A 22,420-nucleotide genomic window follows, 5' to 3' on the forward strand; every position below is an offset into this window, starting at 1 on the left:
GAAAGTGCGACAGGACACAAAACAATCCTTGACCATACCCACACACACAGCCAGGCCCAGACTCTGCCTGCTCATCCATCAAATTCGTTGTGCCTGACATGACGCTGACTGGCTGAGCGGGGCGTGGGGCACCCCCACCCATATGTGTTTACTTATCATTCTTCTTTCTTCCATTTTTTTTTGCAATTATTTGACGCGCCCCCAACTCATTAGTGCTGCGGCCGAAACTCTACAAGTGTGTCTGATAGAAACGGATATAGAATCGAACCGGGCCAAGCAACAATTATGTATTGCTTTTTATGCAGCCATAAACGTTTGTGTTTATGAACCGTTCCCGATGTGCTCGCATGGGCAATGAACAATATGCTAAATGGTGAAGCAGCTTGCAAATTGAATAGAGGACAACAACAACAACAACAGCGACAACAACAACCACAACAAGAAGCACAACAACGACGACGACAACCACAATACGTTATGCAGAGAACAACAGAGAAAACGGCTGCGGATGCAACAGCCACGGCCTCGGCTTCGGCCTCAGCCGCAGCATCCACGTGCATTAAGATTAACATTAGCAACTGCAAATCGAATCATCCCGCAGCTCGAAGCGGCGGCGGTGGAGGCGGCGGAGGAGGTGGTGCTGGCGGCGGCGGTTTGCTGATGTTACCCACACAGACACATCACAATCTGCAGCTAGATAAAATTTCCGTGCGCTCGATTAGTTCCGAGGATATATCCAATGGCGGCAGCGGCAGATGCTGCAGTGCCGCAGCACGAAATCCGGCCATAAAAACGGGACGACGCCTGCAGCTGATGCAGGTGAGTGGGAAGGGGGGGGGCCCAGAGGGGCGGGCGGGCAGCGAGCGAGGCTAGCCAGCATTAATTAGCAGAGCGTATGCATCTTAATTAGCCCACAAGCTGCGCGAACAGCGGGATGCGGGGCACCAGAGGCATTGGGGCGGTCACGTGCGTTGACCAAATGAAGTGTCGCGATTAGCGACGGTGCACGATAAAGACTAATCACACTTCAAAACACACACACACACACACACACACACACACACACAGACACACACACTTACGCACACACAAATGAGAATAGATAGTCCTGACTGGAAGCAACTCTTCGGGTTTCAAGTGAAACTGTGTACAGTAAAAGCTCTCTAAGGCGGACACAGCGCCAGAGTCTTCTTTTTTCTTTGAGCTGAAAGAGCTTCAGAAAAAATGCAACAAATATTGTGTTTTTATAATTTGCTTAAATTAATGATTCATTTGCATTTATAGCAGCGCAAATCCAACAAAAATTAAGCCTGATTCGGTAGACGGTTCGAACCAATGCCTCAGGTTCGATTCCATGATCTTAGTTTTGCACAGAAAACTAATATACGCATGCATTTTGTTTAACTTATAGTTAATAATTCTCAATTTGGTTTTATTATAGTACAAATACAACATAAATTAAACCTGATTCGGTTCGTGGTTCACCAGATTCTTACCAGGTAAATCGATCAGGTTGATTCAAACCTGGTTTTCCACGTCAACGAATCCAGATTTCAGTTCGCAACGAACCACAAATTCATCAGAACTATGCAGTTTATTATAAATACAATATATTATATTGATTTTGTCGCAATTATATTATAAATTGTATTTATTTTCATAGATATTGAAAGATTTTCATACATAGAGTTCTGAAAATATTCCAAAGTCAAAAACTCTATTATTTTTAAATACTTTGAAATATATAAAAGTTGTTCTGAACCAGGCCTTGTGCTTAAATAAAACTTTTCAGTTCAGTTTCAGTTTCAATTTGAGTTTCAATTGTTTTTTATCCAACTATCAGGAACATAAAAAGGTTGAATGTCAGACTAAAAACGTTTCCTTTCCACAAACGTGAATACATATTCGTATTCTACAAAATTTACAGTACAATTTTTTGACTTTTTGCTTGTTAAAATAATTAATAATAGTTCAAGCCGAGCAAAACTGAGGACAAGATTGGGAAAAAAGAAAAAAACCAGTTGTAGTCAGCTGTACATTCTTCGAGGTTTCACTGTATAGATACATACTTATATAGATATATAAATATATTTCTAGATGATAATTCTGCCATTTATACCAATATTGGCATTGATTGTGCAAACATCGCTAACACTGCAGGAGATATTGGAGTACCGGGCCGATGTTGCAGACATTGAGACGCAGGTAAGTGCCAAGGTAAGGCGAGCAAACAGAATGTGTGCGAGGGAGAGAGAGAGAGCAAAGAATGGGGCGTAATTAAAATTTATTGCTGAAATTCAATCATACGCCCAAGTAGAGAAGCACAACGAGCACGAAGGTTCATGTCCTACACTCAATGCTCACTTGACCAGCAAACAGATGTAGGAGAGTTTACAAGTGTCCTGCGGCCATGGTGATGGCCATTCTAGGCGGGCGGCTCTTGCTAGTGGGTTGTCTGGCTGGGTTGGTTGTCCCCAATCGGCAATATTTGTTTGCTCAGGTAAGTGCCTCATGCCACAAGTGCGCACCGAGCAGCCGCTCGACCGTGCACTCAAGCAGCTTGAATAAGGGACTCGCCCCAAGGCAACCCACAGGCCAGTGCCACATCCTGTTCCTGTACACTTTTTATGCAAATGCGTGTGCAAAATATGAGAGAGAAATAATAAATATATTGCTTGATGCTAAAGTGAATTGATAGGCGAAATATGCATTGGCACACTTACAAACCAAGTGTGTGTGTGTGTGTGTGTGTCGCGTGGGCGTGGCAAAAAAGCAGCGGAAATGCGAAGAACGGAAGGCAAACTGAAAAGTCCTTGAATTGGGTCACGTACTTGGTAATGCAAAAAATGCAAAGCAAATAATCGCGGACTACCACGAAAAGTGCATACTCTAGCCTTGAGCTGCTAAACGGGATGTGTAACTAAAGTGCATAATCCAGCTTAAGTCAAATTGGCGATTAGATAGAAAACACTTTGCAGGCTAACGAGTTTCGGAGAAATTTTCAGAGTTAAGCCTGTAGCTGAGGTTCGCCTAATTGCCTTAAGTCAATTCTGTGAAAGCTTCAACTGTGCCCCGCCAGAGTGCACTCAAGTGTATTCAGACAAGTACCACAATCAATACAAATTAAATGTTAATCCAAATAGATGGAATTATTAACATAATGAAGTCCTTAAGGCATTCTATTGAACATTGCAGAGCCGGCAATCTGATTTCCCCAGACACAAGGCCAAACTAAACGCAGTCATAACGCGCAAACAGCAAAAGAAAATAGTTGTCTTTACAATAACAGAAAAGAAAATCTTGTATTGAGCTAAAATAAATAGGCAGCTGAGTAAATAAGGCTTTGGGTTTGTTCAAATAGCTATCCGCGGGAATCATGCACAGCGCATATTCCAGAGTTTGAACCAGTTCACCCAGTTGGGTGGAATTTCCGAAATGGGTGAAACACTTCCATTTGAACTTCTAAATAAAGCTGAAGCCCAAATATGCATAAAACTATTTTCTGTGACTCTCCACGAACGGATTGAGGGATTTCAAGATTTATGTACATGCATATAAATCGATATATTTATCGATTTTTAGAATTCAATTCAAACAAACAAGGTTTACAAGTGAAGTAGAAAAACCTTAAGTAGTTTTATAAACAACTTCTGAGTCGTTTATAAAGAGCAAGAAATTTTAATAGGGTATTCGATTTTAAAAGGAAAACTTTAGAATATGAGGGATATTGGATATGCACCTCTAAGTAATTAATAAGTATATGCAAAAGTGAGAGAACATGATGAATTATTCAATGAGTTACCAAGTCAACGACTAACTAATCAAAACCACGCCCAGCACAGGATAAAACTGCGCAAATAAGCACACACACACAGACAAAGACACCTACACACACACACACACACACACACACACACACACGCTCACACGCCTAAGATAATCTCATTTTGTGTGCTCACACGCCCACGCCAGGTGACAATTGCAACGGACTTGGGTAAAGTTGTCACACGACTGCAGCTGGAACGTTCCGAGGTGGCCTTCTATATCTTCACCAACGGCAGCAAGCAGCGGTGAGTTGAGATTGAGATTGACTTTTCCTTTGTCAGCGCACTGACAATAACCCACAACGCACTTTATATAAATAAATACATATAAAATATGTGTCTTTAGGGCGAATCTGACACAACGCTTTGCCAACACGGATCACGCGCTGAACAACATGACCACATGGAGCGAGATAAGTGTGCCAACGGCGCCGGATGAGGACGAGGACGACCGGGAGGTCATGTTGAATCGCAACGAGTTTCAGAGTCGCCTCAATGAGTTCAGAGAACGTGTGCGCCTGGAGCCGGAGGATAGCTCCATTACCGAAGTGATGAACTGGTATACATCCATCAATCGCGGCCTGCTCCACCATCTGAACGAACAAATCAAGGAGACGGACAGCAGCGGTGTCTGGCGGTGTGTTTTCCCCTCCCTTTTTCACGTGACTTGTCAGAATTTGCCTGAAATTCCCCACACTTGCAGTTATCTGGTGGGTTTCAAGAATCTGCTAAAGAGCATCGAGTGCCAGAATATAGCCACCTCCTTTGGCATACGCTACTACGGACGCGGACCGCTCACCGCCGATAATTTTGTGTCCTATGTCCGTTACGAGTTTATGGCCCGCGAGCTGATCAACTCCACGCTTAACTACGCGCCCATGCTGAAGGCCATGTACACAGACATAACCAATACCAAGAAATTTCATCGCGTTAAGCTCATGTGAGTGCTAGGGACTTAAATTTATTTGCTAATGTTCTTAACAAGTTCCGTTTACAGGAGCAATCTGGTGCTAAAGAATAAGCCGAATATATCTGACGAGCGCAGCGCAATTGAATATAATGAATTCATGCACAACTACACGGACGATCTGCGCATACTGCAAAAGGCGCTTCGACGTCTAATTAAGTAAGTGACCAGCCCCCCCATATCAAAAGCAATTAAAGGTATATTAAAGACGCGATATAATATAAAAAAATACCTTGACACTCACTTATTATACTTATATTCACTTTTTAATATAAAACTTGCACATTTTCACCAACTCGATCATAACGCGGTAAAAACACTGCTGATTGGCATAAATATCGATGCTAACAGAACAATAGTATCGATATCGCTGGCATTGCGTATATCGATATTGTCATGCTTCTGCTTACTATGGTAAACGCAATGAACTGCGTACTAAGCTGATCTTGTGAGCTAGCTTATGTGTGCATGCCGGTATCGATATCGGTATGCTGATACGCCATTTTGCTTAAGCGCCATTTTGCAATCTAAAATGAAGAACGTATACTCATTTATATTTAAATGTTATAAAACGAAAGCACAGCTGTTAGCAGAAAAATTGAGCAGGTTTTGCTGGCACAGACTGATCTTTTATAAATTGTATATTGCACTTGCAGGGAATATGTGGACAAAACTCTGATGGAGGCGGATCACAAGGAGGCCATCGGCATAGCCATACTAGTTGTTGTGCTGCTAGTATCGCCAATTATTATTATACTAGTCAGGAATGCGGCAGCAACTATACAGGTAGGAAGCGATCTTTAATTTAATTTAAAAATATTATATATATAACAAGTCCCTCCGCCACTTGGCAGCTTTATGCCATGAATCTATCCCAAAAAGCCAAGGAGCTGAAGCGCGAGAAACGCAAAAGTGATTCGCTGCTTTTTCAAATGCTGCCGCCCAGTGTGGCCATGCAGCTGAAACAGACGCAACAGGTGAGTCTGTGTGTGTGTGTGCGTGTGTGCTTGCATTTAAATGTTAACTGTCTCTTTTTCTTTTGGCGACAGGTGCCCGCTGAGCTGTACGAGGCTGTAACCATTTACTTTAGCGATATTGTGGGCTTCACCGAAATTGCGGCCGAGTGCACGCCGCTGGAGGTAAGATTGGCAGCTAGATTTAATCGACAATTTAGTTAAATCAAAGTCTAACTGTAATTGTGGCAACAGGTCGTGACCTTTCTCAATTCAATCTATCGCGTATTTGACGAACGCATCGAATGCTATGATGTCTACAAAGTGGAAACCATTGGCGACTCCTATATGGTTGCCTCGGGCCTGCCCGTGAAAAACGGTAATTTATGTAAATTTCCCTGTCAATCCAACAGGCTTTTTTTCACCCAGCTCACTGCACGTGTCCCCTACGTCTGCCCAATCCCCCTTCCAGCACGCGCTAATTTGGGTTTTGTGTGCCCATGCGCCTTAATTTATGCTGCGATATGTTTGTACAGCCAAAAATTAAACATATGTTTGTCTGCTCTCCGCTCTCCGCTGACCTCCGCAGGCAACCAGCACATCAGCGAGATTGCAACAATGGCACTTGATTTGCTGGACGCCTCGTCTGTGTTCAGAATTCCACGCGCCGGCGACGAGTTTGTGCAAATACGCTGCGGCGTTCACACCGGACCCGTGGTGGCTGGCATTGTGGGCACCAAAATGCCACGATATTGTCTATTCGGTGACACTGTGAACACCGCATCGCGCATGGAGAGCACCGGCGAGGCGCAGAAGATACATATCACCGAGGAGATGCACGAGGCGCTGGAGCAGGTCGGCGGTTTCAAGACCGAGCATCGCGGTCTCATCGATGTCAAGGTATTGGCCGCTGGACCAAGCTCTTGGAATAGCTAACTAACTAATGTGTTTATTTGGGGGTGGGGCAGGGCAAGGGACTGATGAGCACCTATTGGCTAACCTGCAAGGATGGGCCGGTGCGTGCGCGTGAGGAGATATCCTGGTGTGCCGATATGCAGCCCGTTTTCCTGGATCATCTAAAGCTGCATCCGCCGTCAGACTACAAGCTGCCCAAACGTAAATGAGCGACAGACAAGCGACAGGCGACAAGCGACAATTTCCAAATCAGCAAAATTACTACTGTTATCCACCCCTCTATATATATATATACTTGTGTGTGGCTTTGTGTGCGCGTGCATGTGTCCTAGATATTCCGTAACGCCCAGTGGGCGTAATTAGCCCATCCATGTAATCTGCAGCGTGGCTAAAAATACGCTGCATAATTAGGTACAAGCTATAATAGTCACAACTGTTTGTCTGTTAGTTTTAACTAAAGCCCAAAACTCTCAATTAGCTCTCATATATAATCACTTACTATATAATCTTATATATATATGTATATCTCTCTATATATGGCAAATCCAGCTGATTTGATAACTCATATTATTTACTTTACTTCCTATTTATATCGAATAAGTCTATATACCTATGTTAAAGATATTTGGCTAACGATAGATATTATAGCAATATTATAGCATGCGTGCTATATATGCTACTTAAATGTGTAGTTTGAGCCAGTTGCTCGAATAAATGTTATACTCATTCAAACATAGTCGAAGCAAGCCAAGTATGAATACCTGCCAGCTGCTCGAAGTCTGGCTGCTGTTGCCGCTGGGTCTGGTCTGTGCCGGTCGGGGGACCTTCAACCGGAATAGCGATGATCAGTTTCAGTTGCTAATTGCCGGCGGCATAATACCGGACAACAGTAAATATACCAGGAGTATTGTGTCCATACGTACAATGAAATACATTAAATATTTTGGCGATAATCATTTTTGCACCGGCGTTATTATCAGCAGCCGGGCCATTTTAACGGCGGCTCACTGTGTCACAGAGTAAGTCAAATGGTTACGTTTGCTGATTTTGGATTTTTGGATTTTTGGTTTATTATTTGCAGCCGGCACAAGGCCATTGTGAATCCGCACGGCATACTGGTCGTGTTTGGTACATTGAATCGACTAGACGCTCACACTGAGGAATATAAACGGTTTGTGGATCGCGTTGTGATGCATCCAAAATATCGTCGTTATGTCAACTACGATGTGGCTATATTGTATTTAAGGGAACGCATGCCCGAAAATATCAGGTTTGCAAAGCCGATACCGAAACGAAGGCGCCTCCGAATAGTTGAGGGCATGAGCTGCATCACCTTGGGCTGGGGTCAGGTCTATCCGGTAGTTGTTTTCAATAAGCTGTTCGATTACTCTAATCCACTATATTTACCATATAGCATGGTCCGTATGCTAATCAATTGATGTATTTGGATGTTACCGTTCGGAATCATGAATTTTGCCATGATATGGAAAACTTTGTATCCGAGGGCAATATCTGTGTGGAGCCGTTTGCAGAGGGACAAATTTGTCCCGGCGATATGGGCTCTCCAATATTATGCCAGGGCTATTTGGCGGGCATTGCGGGTGGTGCACAGAAATGCGAGGGCATTAGGTCGATCAAGTTTGTCAATTACACTCATGTGGAGAAATGGATCGATAAAACTGTTCGGGAGCTCTCTGGCAGCAGCAATTGCATATTGTCTCCATTTCTTTATGCATTATATATTATAATAGTTGCTTAAGCCCGTCAACTGCCTTTGGCAGTGTCAGTGTTGCGAAACGTTACACTTTTGTATAGTGTGTGCACAAAAATGATGTATACTAATTAAATTTTGTTCATCTGGTATCACTAAATTTAAGGTCTTAAATAAATAAATGCACCGAGCTGGCAACACTGTCACGTATTTTACAGCTAGTTTTGGCTTGTCAAGTATATTTATGCTTTCGCTCTCTCTCTCTCTCTGTCTGCGCAAACAGCTGATCGGCTGTGAATATGTAATAGTCGGCTAACAAACAATTTAAAAAAACCTTCAACAGCTAAAAACAATGCTTAAAATTAGCCGAAATACAGCAAATGCTGCACTGCAGCGTTGGCGGCAACGGAAAATGCTGTCCACGTGGTCGCCGTTGGCCACCGCATTTAATGCGCCGCCGGCGAAGCGCATCAACTTTACGCGCGACGATGTGGTAAGTGCTCCTCCAAATTAGAGAAAGTTGCCCAATTGTGACTCCTACCATTTGTCAGGGTCTATTTCGCATGACGGAGCTGCGCAACGCCGACGGCTTCTATTTGCTGCGGGAAAATGTCGAGCGTTCCACGCAGGACCTAATTGCGGAAGCCATCTCCAGTCAGCGACAGCGGAAAATGGTGGACATTTTTGATGAGCTCTCCGACTCGTTGTGCAAGGTCGCCGATCTGGCCGAGTTTATACGCATTGCCCACCCGAAGAACAAATATATGCAGGCAGCGGAACAGGCCTGCATTAGCATCTGCGGCGTCGTGGAGAGCCTGAACACACACAAGCCGCTGTACCAGGCGCTGAGCAAGGTGGTGCACGAAGGTGACTTTCTGCCCACCACCGAAGTGGATCGTCATGTGGCCAAATTGTTTCTGTTCGACTTTGAGCAATGCGGCATACATCTGCCGGAAGAGGAGCGCCTGCGCGTGGTCCGTCTCAATGACTACATCCTGCAGCTGGGCCAGAAGTTCATGAATGGCGCCGTGCAGCCCACGGTGATGTCGCGCAGCTATGTACCGGAGGATATACGAGACTAGTGAGTGCATTAAGCTGCCAGTTTGCCCATCTTTATTAATTAACTTTCGGTTAAACAGCTTTCCCACTGCGGGCGAGAACATCATCATCACGGGCCTGTGCACCAATGCGGCAAATGTGCAGATGCGCGAGGCCGCCTACCGTTTATATCTACAGCCCTCCGAAAGCCAGGAGGAGCTGCTCAAGGATCTGCTGCTCTGTCGCTATGAGCTCGCCCGCAGCTGCGGCTTCGAAACTTATGCCCATCGTGCTCTCAATGGCAGCACCATAGAGCGACCCGAACTTGTCAGCGAATTTATCGATGAGCTCTCGGAGCAGCTGCGCCCGCGCGCCGATGCCGACTTCGCGCTAATGACACAAATGAAACGCAAGGAGAGCGGCCTGGCCAATTCGCTGGTCGAGATCTGGGACACGCCGTACTTTACCGCACAGCTCAAGCGTCAGTCTCTGGAGGAGCAGGCCAATGAGTTTCTGCCCTACTTCTCGCTGGGCGGCTGCATGGAGGGTCTGGACAACTTGCTGCACGCGCTGTATGGCGTGCGTTTGCAAAATACCGAAATGGAGCCCGGCGAGAGCTGGCACAGCGACATCTACAAGCTGGCCGTGATGCACGAGACCGAGGGACTGCTGGGCTACATCTATTGCGATTTCTTTGAGCGCAGCGGCAAGCCAAACCAGGATTGCCATTTCACCATACAGGGCGGCAAGCGGCTGCCCGACGGCACCTATCAGTTGCCCATTGTTGTGGTCATGCTGGGCTTGGCGCAGCCGCGCTGGACGGGACCGACGCTCCTGACACCGGCGCGGCTGGACAATCTGTTCCATGAGATGGGTCATGCCATGCACTCAATGCTGGCGCGCACCGAACATCAGCATGTGACCGGCACACGTTGCGCCACGGACTTTGCGGAGGTGCCCAGCGTGCTCATGGAATACTTTGCCAGTGATCCGCGCGTGCTGCGCACATTTGCGCGTCACTTTCAGACACACAAGCCCATCTCGGAGGATATGCTGCAGCGTTTGTGCGCTTCCAAGCATTTGTTTGCGGCCAGCGAGACGCAGCTGCAGGTCTTTTACTCGGCTCTGGATCAGGTCTATCATGGCGACACCGCACAGCAGGGCGCCAATACGACGGAAACGCTGCGCGACGTCCAGAATCGCTACTACGGACTGCCCTATGTGGAGAATACGGCCTGGCAGCTGCGCTTCTCCCACTTGGTGGGCTACGGTGCCAAGTATTACGCTTATCTCATATCGAAGACCATTGCCTCATGGATTTGGCAGACGTACTTTGAGGCGAATCCCTTCAATCGGCAGGCGGGTGAGAAGTATCGTGCTGAGATCCTGGCACATGGTGGCGCCGTGCCCAGCCGCAAGCTGGTGGCCAACTTCTTGCAGCGCGAGATGACGCCCAGAATACTCGCCGATAGCCTTATACATGAGATTGACATGGACGAGTCCAAGATAAAACAGTTAATTGTTAGCAGAAATTAACAGAAACAATGTCCAGAGTATACGCTTGTAAATAATTTTTGTTTTTAATTATAATTAGTTAACTGCCCTATTGTTTTTATACATAGCGAATTTGGTTTTTTTTACACTAGGCCGGCAACACAGTAGGCATCAATTCGACGCCCACGAATTCCTTAGCAATTCGCACTCCTAGAAAAAACATACCGAAGCTCTTCACCAACATCCTACAGAATGGAGAATGGGGGGAAAGTGTGGTTATGTAAACAAATGCGGCAATGAAATACGTTCCATGTTCAATGAACGGCTTGCCACTTACCACTGGAACTCATTGTGGTAGATGTTGCGCAGAATGTTAAATGGATTCCCAGCTTTCGCCATTTGGATTAGAAAATTTTTTATTTTACTTATTTAACGTATGACTTCTGTTATGCTTTTATGCTCTCGCAAGATTGAACAAATACTACTCAAAATTGAACGCACACTACGCTATAAAGTTTTCTGGTATTTTTATAGTATTCCGCAGTCAATTGGACTCCAGTTCCAGTTGTGTTGCCCAAACGAGTGCACTAGTTCGTTCTTTATTGAACATATGAGCACACTACTTCTAAGTAGAATTGCGCCTTTTCAAAATTTGTAGTACTGGTCACACTGTTGCCTGCCCCAATTGTACACGTGCAGCGCCAAAACAATAAATTTAGGTATTTCGATTGGAAGTGATTTAATAGCCATGGACAATACCAACGATGAAATTGAAATGGAGGTTGTCGAGCCAGAGGACGCCGAGAGCGACATGGAACCCGATAGCGACAACGACGAGGATGCGGATGGCGAGCCGGGCACCACAAAAACGCCCAAACAGGTCTACTTGCCGGGCAAAACGCTGGCCGAGGACGAAGAGCTGGTCTGCGATGAGAGCGCCTATGTGATGCTGCATCAGGCTTCAACGGGCGCGCCCTGCCTCAGTTTCGACATTGTTCCCGATGAGCTGGGCACGGGCAGGGAGAGTTTTCCCATGACGGCCTACATAGTAGCCGGCACACAGGCTGCGCGCACCCATGTCAACAATTTGATTGTGATGAAGATGAGCAATCTGCACAAGACACAGGACGGCGACGATGACGAGATCGAGGATGAGGAGTTGGAGGATGATCAGGACGATGTGGCCGACAAGAGTGAGCTGAAGAAGCCGCAAATGACATGCGCCCTAATAAAGCATCAGGGCTGTGTGAATCGTGTGCGTGCCCGCCGCATGGGTAATAATGTGTTTGCGGCCTCCTGGAGCGAGCTGGGCAGAGTGAACATCTGGAATCTGTCACAGCAGCTGCAGGCTGTCGAGGATGCCCAGCTGCTCAAGCAATACGAGCAGCAGAGCGCCAGCAATGAGACCCGGCCCGTCTACACGTTCAGCGGCCATCAGCAGGAGGGATTCGCCATCGACTGGAGTCCCAGTGCTGAGGGTGTGCTGGCCACGGGCGATTGTCGACGCGATATTCACATATGGAGTCCCCTGGAGGATGGCACCTGGAAGGTTGATCAGCGTCCGTTGGTGGGCCACACAGCCTCTGTCGAGGATCTGCAATGGAGTCCCAATGAGCGCAGCGTGCTGGCCTCCTGCTCCGTGGACAAAACTATACGCATTTGGGATTGCCGTGCAGCACCCCAGAAAGCCTGCATGCTCACCTGCGAGAATGCGCACGAGAGCGACATCAATGTTATCTCGTGGAATCACACGGAGCCCTTCATTGCCAGCGGCGGCGACGATGGCTTCCTGCACATTTGGGACTTGCGTCAGTTCAAGACGCAAAAGCCCATCGCCACATTTAAGCATCATACGGATCATATAACGACCGTCGAATGGAATCCCAGTGAGGCAACGGTACTGGCCTCAGGCGGCGATGATGATCAGATTGCCCTGTGGGATCTGGCCGTAGAGCAGGATGCCGATCAGGCGCCGGCTCAAAACGACGAAGAGCTCAACAAGCTGCCGCCGCAGCTGCTGTTCATCCATCAGGGCCAGAAGGAGATCAAGGAACTGCACTGGCATGCCCAGCTGCCCGGCGTGCTGCTCTCCACGGCGCACAGCGGCTTCAACATATTTCGCACGATCAGCGTGTGAGCATGATAAAGCTCCGGATCTATCAGATAACCAACCATTAGCTACTAAACAATAAAATATAATAAACATATTGTTGACAATTGTTTGGCACGTTTTATTGCGGCGGCTGTTTTAGTGCTAGGCGTCATTGGCATCGTTGCTGTCCTCCTCCTCATCCATCAGCATCGTGACATTGATTAGATGACGCATGGTGGGGCGGCCGTGCGGGCAATTCTGCAGTGAAAATAAAGAAATACTCTTAAAACTGTTGGTTGTTAAACCTTTCGCTATCTGAAGCATCGTAAACGTGCCCTTATCTGCAGTGTGCGCGGCTTGCCCCGAATGAAATACAACCCGCCAGTGGCCAATGTAGCAGTGCCCCAGCGCGTTACGAGATGCTCGCACACGCCACTCGCAACATGGAACAGCCAAAAGACGGCGACGCATTTGGCGCCAACTCATTGAGGTTTCTGGAGGCACCGCTAATGGCAGGCGACAGCGCTAAGTGTTTGGTAAGATCGGAACGTGGCTTTAACTCGTACAACACATGCCCAACTCTCGCCCAGCAGGATGAGCAGCCCAAATGGAGCTGGACCTTGAAGTTGGCCATGTATGGCGCCACACTGGGCGCCGCTGTGCCCGTGGGCTATTGTACGGGCGTGGTCAACAGTCCCGCTGTGGTAAGTAGCTATCCCATTGGGCAACTGTTATAATCCGTACTATGTCATCTGTTATACATTTGCTTTCATTCAGTTAAAACCTTTTATTTAACTTCTTTTGTAAGCCTCCAAGCTATAATCCTTGTTTCTTTTTTTTTTAATCTCACTTGGCAACTGTTATATTCATTGTTATAATCCGTCATCTGTTATACATTTGCTTTCATTCAGTTAAAACCTTTCAAGAATCTTCTTTTGTTATCCTTCAAGTTATATTCCTTATCCTTTTGCTCTCATTGGGCAACTGTTATAATCATTGCTATAATCCGTATGATATCATCTATTATACATTTGCTTTTATTCTCTATTCTGTTAACATTTCATTTAGCTTTGTTTGTAATCCTCCGAGTTATAATCCTTGTTTCTTATCCTTTTATTCTCACTGGGCATAATTTTTGCTTTAATAATTTCTTTGTTATCTGTTATACATCTCCATATACAACATATTATCCATATCTCCCTGTTATATCCTTCCTCTCCTTATTCCATGCAGTTATAACTTATTGTTTATCTATGCTAATGCTTTTAATAATCTGTGTTATACTACTCTCTGTTATATTAATGATAATAGAACAGTTTATATTATAGAGTATGGGGTATGAATAGAAGGTTTAATCGAGTATATTAATCGTTCAAACTTCCTGTTTAACTTTCTACCATCCTTCTAATGCAGTCTGTTATACATGCCAATTTATTACCTGTTATACATCCAATTAGGCTCCCTGGCATACTTTTTGTTATACAACTTGTCATAATTTATTTTGTACTACCTCTTATAAATCCTTGTACTTTCTGTCATACATTTATTGGCATCTGATAAGCTATAAATCTCTCTCTTTCCATTGATCTGCAGCACATGCGCGCCTGGTGCCAGGAGACGCTCCTCTCGCGCTATGACCTGCAGCTGAGCGAAGGCGCCTTGGAGCTGCTTTGGTCAGCAGTTGTGTCCATCTTTCTGGTGGGCGGCGCTGTGGGTTCGTTGACGGGCGCCTCCATAGCCAACCGATTTGGACGCCGTCCCGCCATTTATATATGCGGCGCGCTGCTGGCGCTGGGCGCCATTTGTTTCTACATCTGTCGCCCGCTTGGCTCCGTGGAGCTGCTGCTGCTGGGCCGCCTGCTGGTCGGCCTGGCGGCCGGTCTGCTCACCGCCTGCATGCCCATGTATCACAGCGAGCTGGCCGCGCTGCAGCAGCGCAGCAAGTTGGCCCCGCTCTGCCCCTTGGGTCTGACAGTGGGCGTGGTCGTCTCCCAGATATTTAGCCTGCAATCGATGCTCGGCGGGCAGGAGCATTGGCACATTGCGCTCGCCTTTTACGGCATCTTTGTGGTGCTCTGCTATGCGCCCTTCAGGTGGTATCCGGAGAGTCCCAAATGGCTGTACATAGTCAAGGGACGCAAGCAGCAGGCGGCGCAGCAGTTGCAGCTGCTGCGCGGCTATGCGGCAGATAGTCCAGCGCTGCGCGCGGAACTGAACGACATGGAGCAGGAGGCGAGGGTGAAGAGCACGCCGTGCAGCTACCTTCAAGTGCTGGCCAATCCGCAGCTGCGTCTGCCGCTGATCATTGTCTGCGCCTATCTGGGCGGCCAGCAGCTGTCGGGCATAAATGCGGTGCGTTTGGATGCACTTGCTCCGTGTCGTAGGTAGGAAGGTAACCTTTTCGTCTTGCAGATCTTCTACTACTCGGTGTCCATATTCCGGAAGGCGGGCCTCAGTCCGCAGGCGGCCGAGCTGGCCAATCTGGGCGCTGGCTCCACAAATCTGGCCTCCGCGCTGCTGGGTCCCATGCTGATGGAGCGCTTTAATCGCCGTCCCCTGATGCTCTTCTCCAGCTTCTTCTGCTGCCTTTTTCTGTTCCTCTTCGCCATGTTGCTGCAGTTTATTGTGAGTTGCGATCTGGCTTCCGGCTGGGATCATTCTATACTTTAACTTCTTGTTTCATTTTCAAGGAGAGCTTCAGCTGGTTTGCCATGGGCTGCATTGTCTGCATCTTCATGTACATTATTGTCTTCCAGTTCGGCCTGGGCCCATTGCCCTTCTTTATAGGCGCAGGTGCGTGGATATTTAACCAATTCCCGCTCTGGAATCCTCTCTAAGCTTCTCCTTCTCCCTCAGAGCTCTTCGAGGTGGCGCCCCGTTCCGCGGCCATGTCGCTGGGCAGCGTCGTCTACTGGCTGTGCAATCTGATCATTGGCATGGCCTTTCCCAGCCTGCAGAACGCCTGGGGCGCCCTGGTCTTTCTGCCGTGCTCCATCACCTGCCTGCTGGTGTTTGTGCTGACCAAATGCTACCTGCCGGAGACGCGCGGTCGTGATCCATCCGAGGTGGCACCGCTCGTTGCCGACGGCTTTAAATCAAAGCGCCTCAGACAGTGATAAGAATAAGAGAACAATTATCTACGGCTTGCCGAAGTTTGTATACCCTATGAACATAATATATGCTATATGATATAATAGGCTTATAATCATGGGATTTTTCTGATATGTTAGCATGGGAAATATTGGAATAGCTGAGTTCGATCAAGATTGCATGAGAAAAAAAAGTTTTTCATACAAAAACTTGTATTTAAACTGATTTCTTTTGATATCTCTGGGCTGCTAGAAGTATACGAAATTTTGTAATTCCCAAATTTAATCGAGAAATCTTAAAAAGCAAGCATGAAGTCCATATAAAATAAAAAAATATAGTATTTAGTATATATGATATAGTATTACGATATTAGTAAGATTTAGCTCACATGTGAAGACCATAGAAAAATCGTAAAAAAAAATTGTTTCATAAAAGAAGAATTTTTCAGCAATAGATTATATGGCAGCTATAGGATATAATAGTTCGATGTTGATCAAATTTAAAGCATATATAAAGAGCAAAGTAAAACAAGTAAATGTCAATTTTGGTCAAGATATTTTGAAGAACAAGAAGATTTTCTATCGTTATATGATATAGTGATCCGATATTATGAAGAGCAAAGCAAATCTGAGCTCGTCATGCCCATGTTCAGATATCTTAGGATATCTTGGCAAACAAAAACTATATTTTTGACCGATAGTTCCTATGACAGACCCATATGATAAAGCTGCTCGATCCGATACCTATTGGCAAAACTATGCCTAGTTTTTCAGACAGACAGCTTTAAGATTGAGCGGCGATAACTGCTCAGCTCGAACTGCCGATCAGGCATATATATGCATATATATATACTCTCTCTGTATACGGCGACGACTTCTCTAATGCGTAGCACATTTCGTGTCGAAATTTTAGTGCCCTCCGCAAGGGCACTGAAAGCCACGCCAAAGTTAATAACATTTGGCTGTAGCTTCGCCCATAAATTCTCGAGGGATTAGCGGCAACAAAAACTGATTAAAAAGCCAGTCAGATTTACGCTGCCAGGACAGTTGCGCATGGAGAGCGCCATACAGCTGATGGAGCTGCAGCATGAAACGAAGCAGAGCCCGAAGTGGACACGTTTGCTCGTGTGGAGCACGCTTGGCAGCACCATTGGCGCCGCTGTGCCCGGCGGCTATTGCATGGGCATCATCAACAATCCCGCCGTGGTGAGAGAGAGAGAGAAGTATATCACCCAAGCCCAATCCTAATCCCAATCTGCACTTTTGCAGCACATGCGCTCCTGGTGCGCGGCCACCTTGCTGCAGAACTATGGCATGCAGCTGACGCCCGCTGGCCTGGACACGCTCTGGGCCTCGATTGTGTCCATCTATTTGATTGGCGGCGTGCTGGGCTCCGCCTGCGCCGGCTGGGCAGCCAATCGTTTCGGTCGTCGCGGCTGTTTTCTGCTCAGCGGCTCGCTGCTGCTCCTGGCCGCGATGGGTTTCTTCAGCTGCCGCTGGCTGCAGTCTGTGGAGCTGCTGCTGCTGTGTCGCCTGGTGGTCGGCCTGGGCGCCGGATTGATTACCACCGGCCTGCCCATGTACCACAGCGAAATTGCGGCGCTGCCACAGCGCGGCACACTGGGCGCCAGCTGCGCCGTTGGCTTCTCCGTGGGCATTGTGCTGGCCCAGATCTGCAGCATGGAAGCGCTGCTCGGCGGCGAGCAGCATTGGCATTTGGCGCTCGGCTTTTATGTGGTCTTCATGGCCATTTGTTATGCTCCCTATCGCTGCTATGCGGAGAGTCCCAAATGGCTGTATATAGTGAAGCAGCAACGGGAACAGGCGCTCCATATGCTCGTCCGTTTGCGCGGCGGCAATATTGGTCTGCAGTCAGAGATTCAGGCCATGGAACAGGAGGCAGCCGGCAAGTGCAGCAGTCGCAGCCTAGGTGAGGTCCTGAAGGATCCCAAAATGTTGCTGCCGCTGGTGCTGATCTGCGCCTACCAAGGTGGCCAGCAGCTGACGGGCTGCTCCTCGGTTCGTTGGGAACACTCGCTGCCATTTGCGACAAAAGCTAACTAGTTTCTCCGACTCCGACAGATCTTCTACTATTCCGTGTCCATCTTTCGCAGCAGCGGCCTGTCGCCACGCACCGCCGAGCTGCTGAGCCTGTGCGCCGGCAATGTCAATTTGGCCACATCGCTGCTGAATCCTTGGCTCATGGCCCAATTTAACAGACGCACCCTGATGCTCCTGTCCAGCTTCTTTTGTGCTCTGCTCATGTTCGCCTTCGGCCTGCTGGTCGAATATAGCGTAAGTTGGGCGCACACCAAGCCAATCCAAACTCTTTTAACTGAACTCCTTTTGGCAGGCGATGATACCCTGGTTGATCTATGGCACCATTGCCAGCATTTTCCTGTATCTCATTGCCTTTCAGCTGGCGCTGGGTGCCATGCCCTCCTTCATAGGCACAGGTCTGTTTCTTTCTGGAATTAATGGTTTTTGTATTTAAAAGAGATTCTTTTCAGAGCTCTTCGAGGTGCCTTCACGCTCGGTGGCCAACTCCTTGGGCAATCAAACGGGCTGGAGCTGCAATTTTCTGGTCGGCTTCCTATTTCCCACCATGCACTCATTGATGGGTTCTTGGGTGTTTCTGCTCTTCTCCATGTTCAGCGCGCTGCTCTTTCTGCTCACCAAATTCTATTTGCCGGAGACGCGCGGTCGCGAGGTCTCTGAGGTAGCTGAGCTGGTTTCACATGGTTTCAGGAGCAAAGTGCTTTGATACATATTCTTACTTTAAGCGTTATTTGATCAGGTTTAAGTTATATTTTATACGCAATCATTAAAAGGTGACCCAGGTCATATTATATAACCTCCAAGTGCCATTCTACGGGCGCTTGAGCTCGCCAGAATATGTCCTGGCGCCTCGTCGTCCTCGAGGCAGAGTCTGCAGAGTGCATTTTCCACAATCTTGAGCTTGTGGAGATGCCTGCAGAGTCTGTAAATGCCCTGTACGAAAGCCTGCTCAGGCACTCGGCTGTTCTTTTCTTAACATAGCTACCTAGATTAATTTATATGCGCTTTAATATGTGCAAGGTTCTGTCTTCCACTTACCCAGGGCTGTTCAATTTCGCCCATTTGTGTGATGAGCCTGCGCATGGTGGTTGTCCTGTGGAGCGCCTTGCCAATCATCACGGACTTGCGGCAGGCACGGGAGGCGAACATGGCGCGTATGCGCGAGGGTCGGCAAATTGTGCCCTCGGGCGCATCCTGCAGCATGAAAATAAGCTCATCAATGTCCTCCTTGCCAAACTCCCAGTTCTTGCTAAAGGGTTTGCCCAGCAGACGCACCTTCTTCGTAGCGGGCGCTATAAGCAAGACAAGATTTAGCTCAAGATTACAAACAAATTGAACTCAACCGACCATCCGCATTGATCTCAAACTTGAAACCATTCTTTTCAAAGACCGGCAAATGATCCTGCAGTATCATCTCATTGACAGCCGTCAGCTCCAGCGTTTGGGGCACCGTCAGACGCTGGTGCTCCAGCTGCGTGTTGCGCTGCAGCGTCTCGAAATTGTATTTCTCGTCGGCTGCATGCTGATCCACTATGAACAGATCATCATCCAGCTTGACTATGATGAAGCCCAAATTGAATTGTCCAATGATTTGCATACGCTCAAAGTCCGCTTTCGTTATTTCCTTTTGCAGCTCCGCTTCGGCATTTTGATTCTGATTCGGATTGATTTCGCTCTTGAAACGCAATCGCTGCAGCTTGACGCTACGTGTACGCTCCTCTCTTTGTTGCTCCTGCGCCAGCAAACTGGCCGCGATCTGGTCGAGCGTGGTGCACAGCTCGCCTCTGGCTACGTTGGCCGGTGCCGTTTCTGTATCGCTGTTGCCATCCAGCTCGATGCGCGTGGGCATTTCAATTTCATCGTCGCTGTACTCGGTGGTTGTCTGCGAGGAGGTGGACGCAGCATCCGGCTGGGCTTCAACCAGAGCAGCCGGCGCGTGTTCTTCAACTGGAGCAGCCAATGTTTTTAGCTCCACAATGCTCGGACGCGTTTTCAGTGGCGTCAACGTTTTGCAATCAATGCGCGGCACCTTCGCCGGCTGCAGCAGCTCATCGTAGGCTGCAAGTGGGAGAAGGTTTAATATATGGACATGCCAATAGCTGCTGCACTTACCCTGGGACTCCTTTTTGAGCTGCTTTATGCTCAAAAAGCTGCTGTTGGGGCTCGTCTGCTTGCCAGCCACTTCCTCGTCCTCGTCCGAATCCGAATCATTTTTGTAGCTTCTTGCCTGGGGCGACTCTTGTGTAAGGAAAGTCTGTATCTTTTGCATTTTCATGGCGCGCGCGGCAATCTCTTCCGTTTCGTCACAACGTCGTTTAGCGGGCGCAGGCGGCGCCACGCCCTTTGTATCGCCCGTGCGACGCCATTGGGTCAACACATCCATGAAGCGCTGCGAGGAGCTAAGGGGCACATCCGTCTCGGATGCATCTTCAGCAGCGCCTTGCTCATCTGTGACGTCTTCTGTTTTTACTTTGGGTTCCAACATGCTGGCTATGGATACGTTTTGCATTTGAAATGTGGAGGGCAAGCTGCCAAAGGTGTCCAGCAGAGACTTCTTCAATGCCAGCAGCAGAATCCGCTCGTTGTTGAGCAGCAGCTGACGCTTGTCAGGCGTCAAATTGACATCCACCTCGGCACGAGACGTCACAATGTTGAGATATATGAAAGGCTGCTGCTGCACATTATACCGATGGTAGACATCATTCATTACCTTGGCTATCTGGAAAAGTAAGCTGTCTATTATATATTCTACGCATTTTCAAGCTTTCTTTGACACGCACATTTTTTGGCTCACAGGGCCGCGCATTGACGAAGAAGAACTGACGATCTCTGGTAGATCGGCCAGCACCATGACGGCAGCTGGATATGTAGCCTTCCAGCTGAAAGCCAGCTTGATTCAGTCGCTCCACATCCTCGGCACTAAACGCTATGCAGGTGGTTTCCGCCGTGTCGCTCGCGGATTGCAGCTCTGCACGCAAACGCTCCTCACTGATTTGGCCCGCCTCAAAGGGCGACTTGAGCGGCACTAAGTCGGCCACTTGGCGCGCCCCAAATATAGCCGAAATGTTGGCCAGCACATCCTGAGCGCCATGCGTCTGCAGCAGCACGGACTTGACGCCCTTGGGTGTCTGATTGCTGCAGATAATACGCACGCCTCGCGTAACCAGACAATAGGCCTGCAGTATTTGGCACATCTTGGTGAATTCCTTTTTGATGTTACGCGTAAAGTCACGTCGACGCACGGGCAGCGTGGCAAACAGATTGCTCAGGGTCACCGTGGTGCCCACGCCGCGAGCACAGGGCGAACGTTTCTTGATTTTGCCCTCGTGATCGAGTTCGATTTTCAGAGCTGCAAAGGACGACGGGGCTTAGTAGTGTAAGGGTTATTGTAAAAAGCCACGACTCACCAACATCCGTGGACTTGTGGCGCGTCTGTATGGCCATGTCCGAGAGGGCACAGAGCGAGCTGAGCGCTTCGCCGCGAAAGCCAAACGTCTCCACGCCCAACAGATCGACGAATTCGCGTATTTTGGAGGTGTGATACTTGGCCGCTGCCAAAGGCAACAAAAAACATTATTAGTGCCGGAATAATGGCGAACTCTTGGCGTTACCTACTCATGCCCGCCAGATTGGCCTCCTCCACGCCGCTGCCATTGTCGCAGACTTCGACGCCCTGCAGACCTTGATCTTTGAGCTTAACTTCGATCAGTGTGGCGCCCGCATCTATGGAATTCTCCACCAGCTCCTTGATGGCCACAGCCAAGCTGAGCACCACCTGCACCACAAAAACAAAAATCCTTTAATCTTGCTGTTGGCTTTGTTTTGATAAAAGCTCACCTGGCCCGAGCAGATTTTGTGTACTGTATCCTTTGCTATGGCCTTAATTTGACCCGATTCTGCACTTGTCGGCTTTGGAATTTCCGCATCTGCCTCATTATCATGCATTGTAAAAATAAGTCGTGAAAATAATCCATAAAATCGCACAGCAAATGCGAAGCGCGCGCATTTACCAACAGTGTTACCACACACGCACACGCACAAAAATAAACGAGAGCAGTGTTGCCCTAAGACTCAAGCAAAAAATGTACTAGATTACGCCTAAAATTTAAATGTCAGCGGCTTGCGGTATATTTCAGTCTGCAGAATGCAGATGTATTTTCAAAATAACAAATAACTTTTCAGAAAAAACATTTATTTAATCAACGTGATACATGACAATGAGTCTTAATATATAAGTTGTATCTACTAAAAAAATTGATGAAGCGTAAAAAGTTTGAGT

General features: G+C 47.7%; 8 protein-coding genes across 9 annotated transcripts; 6 read left to right on the plus strand and 2 right to left on the minus strand.

Annotated features, from left to right (window-relative positions):
• Positions 1-477: 477 nt before the first annotated feature.
• LOC135431230 (uncharacterized) lies at positions 478-8,580 on the plus strand. The gene is made up of 14 exons (XM_064686209.1): positions 478-819; positions 2,098-2,205; positions 3,973-4,070; positions 4,171-4,461; positions 4,528-4,764; positions 4,822-4,950; positions 5,448-5,577; positions 5,646-5,768; positions 5,841-5,930; positions 6,000-6,123; positions 6,334-6,644; positions 6,713-7,678; positions 7,741-8,017; positions 8,074-8,580. Exons 1-12 carry the CDS (start codon positions 478-480, stop codon positions 6,866-6,868), a joined length of 2,139 nt encoding a protein of 712 aa, XP_064542279.1. The 3' UTR covers positions 6,869-7,678; positions 7,741-8,017; positions 8,074-8,580.
• On the plus strand, positions 7,413-8,098 carry LOC135431231 (granzyme M). The gene is made up of 2 exons (XM_064686211.1): positions 7,413-7,678; positions 7,741-8,098. The coding sequence occupies exons 1-2, from the start codon at positions 7,413-7,415 to the stop codon at positions 8,096-8,098; spliced, it is 624 nt and encodes a 207-aa protein (XP_064542281.1).
• Positions 8,581-8,624: 44 nt separating the features above from the next.
• LOC135432328 (mitochondrial intermediate peptidase) lies at positions 8,625-11,025 on the plus strand. The gene is made up of 3 exons (XM_064687981.1): positions 8,625-8,863; positions 8,922-9,451; positions 9,510-11,025. Exons 1-3 carry the CDS (start codon positions 8,723-8,725, stop codon positions 10,942-10,944), a joined length of 2,106 nt encoding a protein of 701 aa, XP_064544051.1. The 5' UTR covers positions 8,625-8,722; the 3' UTR covers positions 10,945-11,025.
• LOC135432332 (uncharacterized) lies at positions 10,965-11,400 on the minus strand. The gene is made up of 2 exons (XM_064687986.1): positions 11,240-11,400; positions 10,965-11,147 (listed from the first exon to the last, which is right to left on the minus strand). Exons 1-2 carry the CDS (start codon positions 11,299-11,301, stop codon positions 11,051-11,053), a joined length of 159 nt encoding a protein of 52 aa, XP_064544056.1. The 5' UTR covers positions 11,302-11,400; the 3' UTR covers positions 10,965-11,050.
• Positions 11,401-11,465: 65 nt separating this feature from the next.
• On the plus strand, positions 11,466-13,119 carry l(2)09851 (WD repeat-containing protein 1 l(2)09851). Its single transcript, XM_064687985.1, has one exon. It carries the CDS (start codon positions 11,651-11,653, stop codon positions 13,037-13,039), a length of 1,389 nt encoding a protein of 462 aa, XP_064544055.1. The 5' UTR covers positions 11,466-11,650; the 3' UTR covers positions 13,040-13,119.
• Positions 13,108-22,179, minus strand: Pms2 (mismatch repair endonuclease PMS2). The gene is made up of 8 exons (XM_064687979.1): positions 21,979-22,179; positions 21,757-21,916; positions 21,549-21,692; positions 20,922-21,490; positions 20,254-20,860; positions 19,489-20,199; positions 19,180-19,433; positions 13,108-13,252 (listed from the first exon to the last, which is right to left on the minus strand). Exons 1-8 carry the CDS (start codon positions 22,084-22,086, stop codon positions 13,157-13,159), a joined length of 2,649 nt encoding a protein of 882 aa, XP_064544049.1. The 5' UTR covers positions 22,087-22,179; the 3' UTR covers positions 13,108-13,156.
• On the plus strand, positions 13,378-16,199 carry LOC135432329 (solute carrier family 2, facilitated glucose transporter member 1-like). The gene is made up of 6 exons (XM_064687983.1): positions 13,378-13,530; positions 13,588-13,698; positions 14,588-15,346; positions 15,407-15,619; positions 15,685-15,787; positions 15,851-16,199. Exons 1-6 carry the CDS (start codon positions 13,414-13,416, stop codon positions 16,108-16,110), a joined length of 1,563 nt encoding a protein of 520 aa, XP_064544053.1. The 5' UTR covers positions 13,378-13,413; the 3' UTR covers positions 16,111-16,199.
• On the plus strand, positions 16,994-18,937 carry LOC135432330 (solute carrier family 2, facilitated glucose transporter member 1-like). 2 transcript variants are annotated; one of them, XM_064687984.1, is made up of 5 exons: positions 17,004-17,289; positions 17,353-18,102; positions 18,166-18,378; positions 18,437-18,539; positions 18,594-18,937. In XM_064687984.1, the coding sequence occupies exons 1-5, from the start codon at positions 17,137-17,139 to the stop codon at positions 18,845-18,847; spliced, it is 1,473 nt and encodes a 490-aa protein (XP_064544054.1). In that variant the 5' UTR covers positions 17,004-17,136; the 3' UTR covers positions 18,848-18,937. The 2 variants fall into 2 exon arrangements, 1 of the variants encoding a protein (XP_064544054.1); XR_010436900.1 differs by lacking the exon at positions 18,594-18,937 and having other exon boundaries at positions 16,994-17,289; positions 17,353-18,013.
• Positions 22,180-22,420: the final 241 nt, after the last annotated feature.

This window comes from Drosophila montana, unplaced genomic scaffold (assembly GCF_035044405.1).
Source record: "Drosophila montana isolate Dmon_TW-CO22-7 unplaced genomic scaffold, ASM3504440v1 contig_3200_1, whole genome shotgun sequence".
Taxonomy (NCBI): domain Eukaryota; kingdom Metazoa; phylum Arthropoda; class Insecta; order Diptera; family Drosophilidae; genus Drosophila; species Drosophila montana.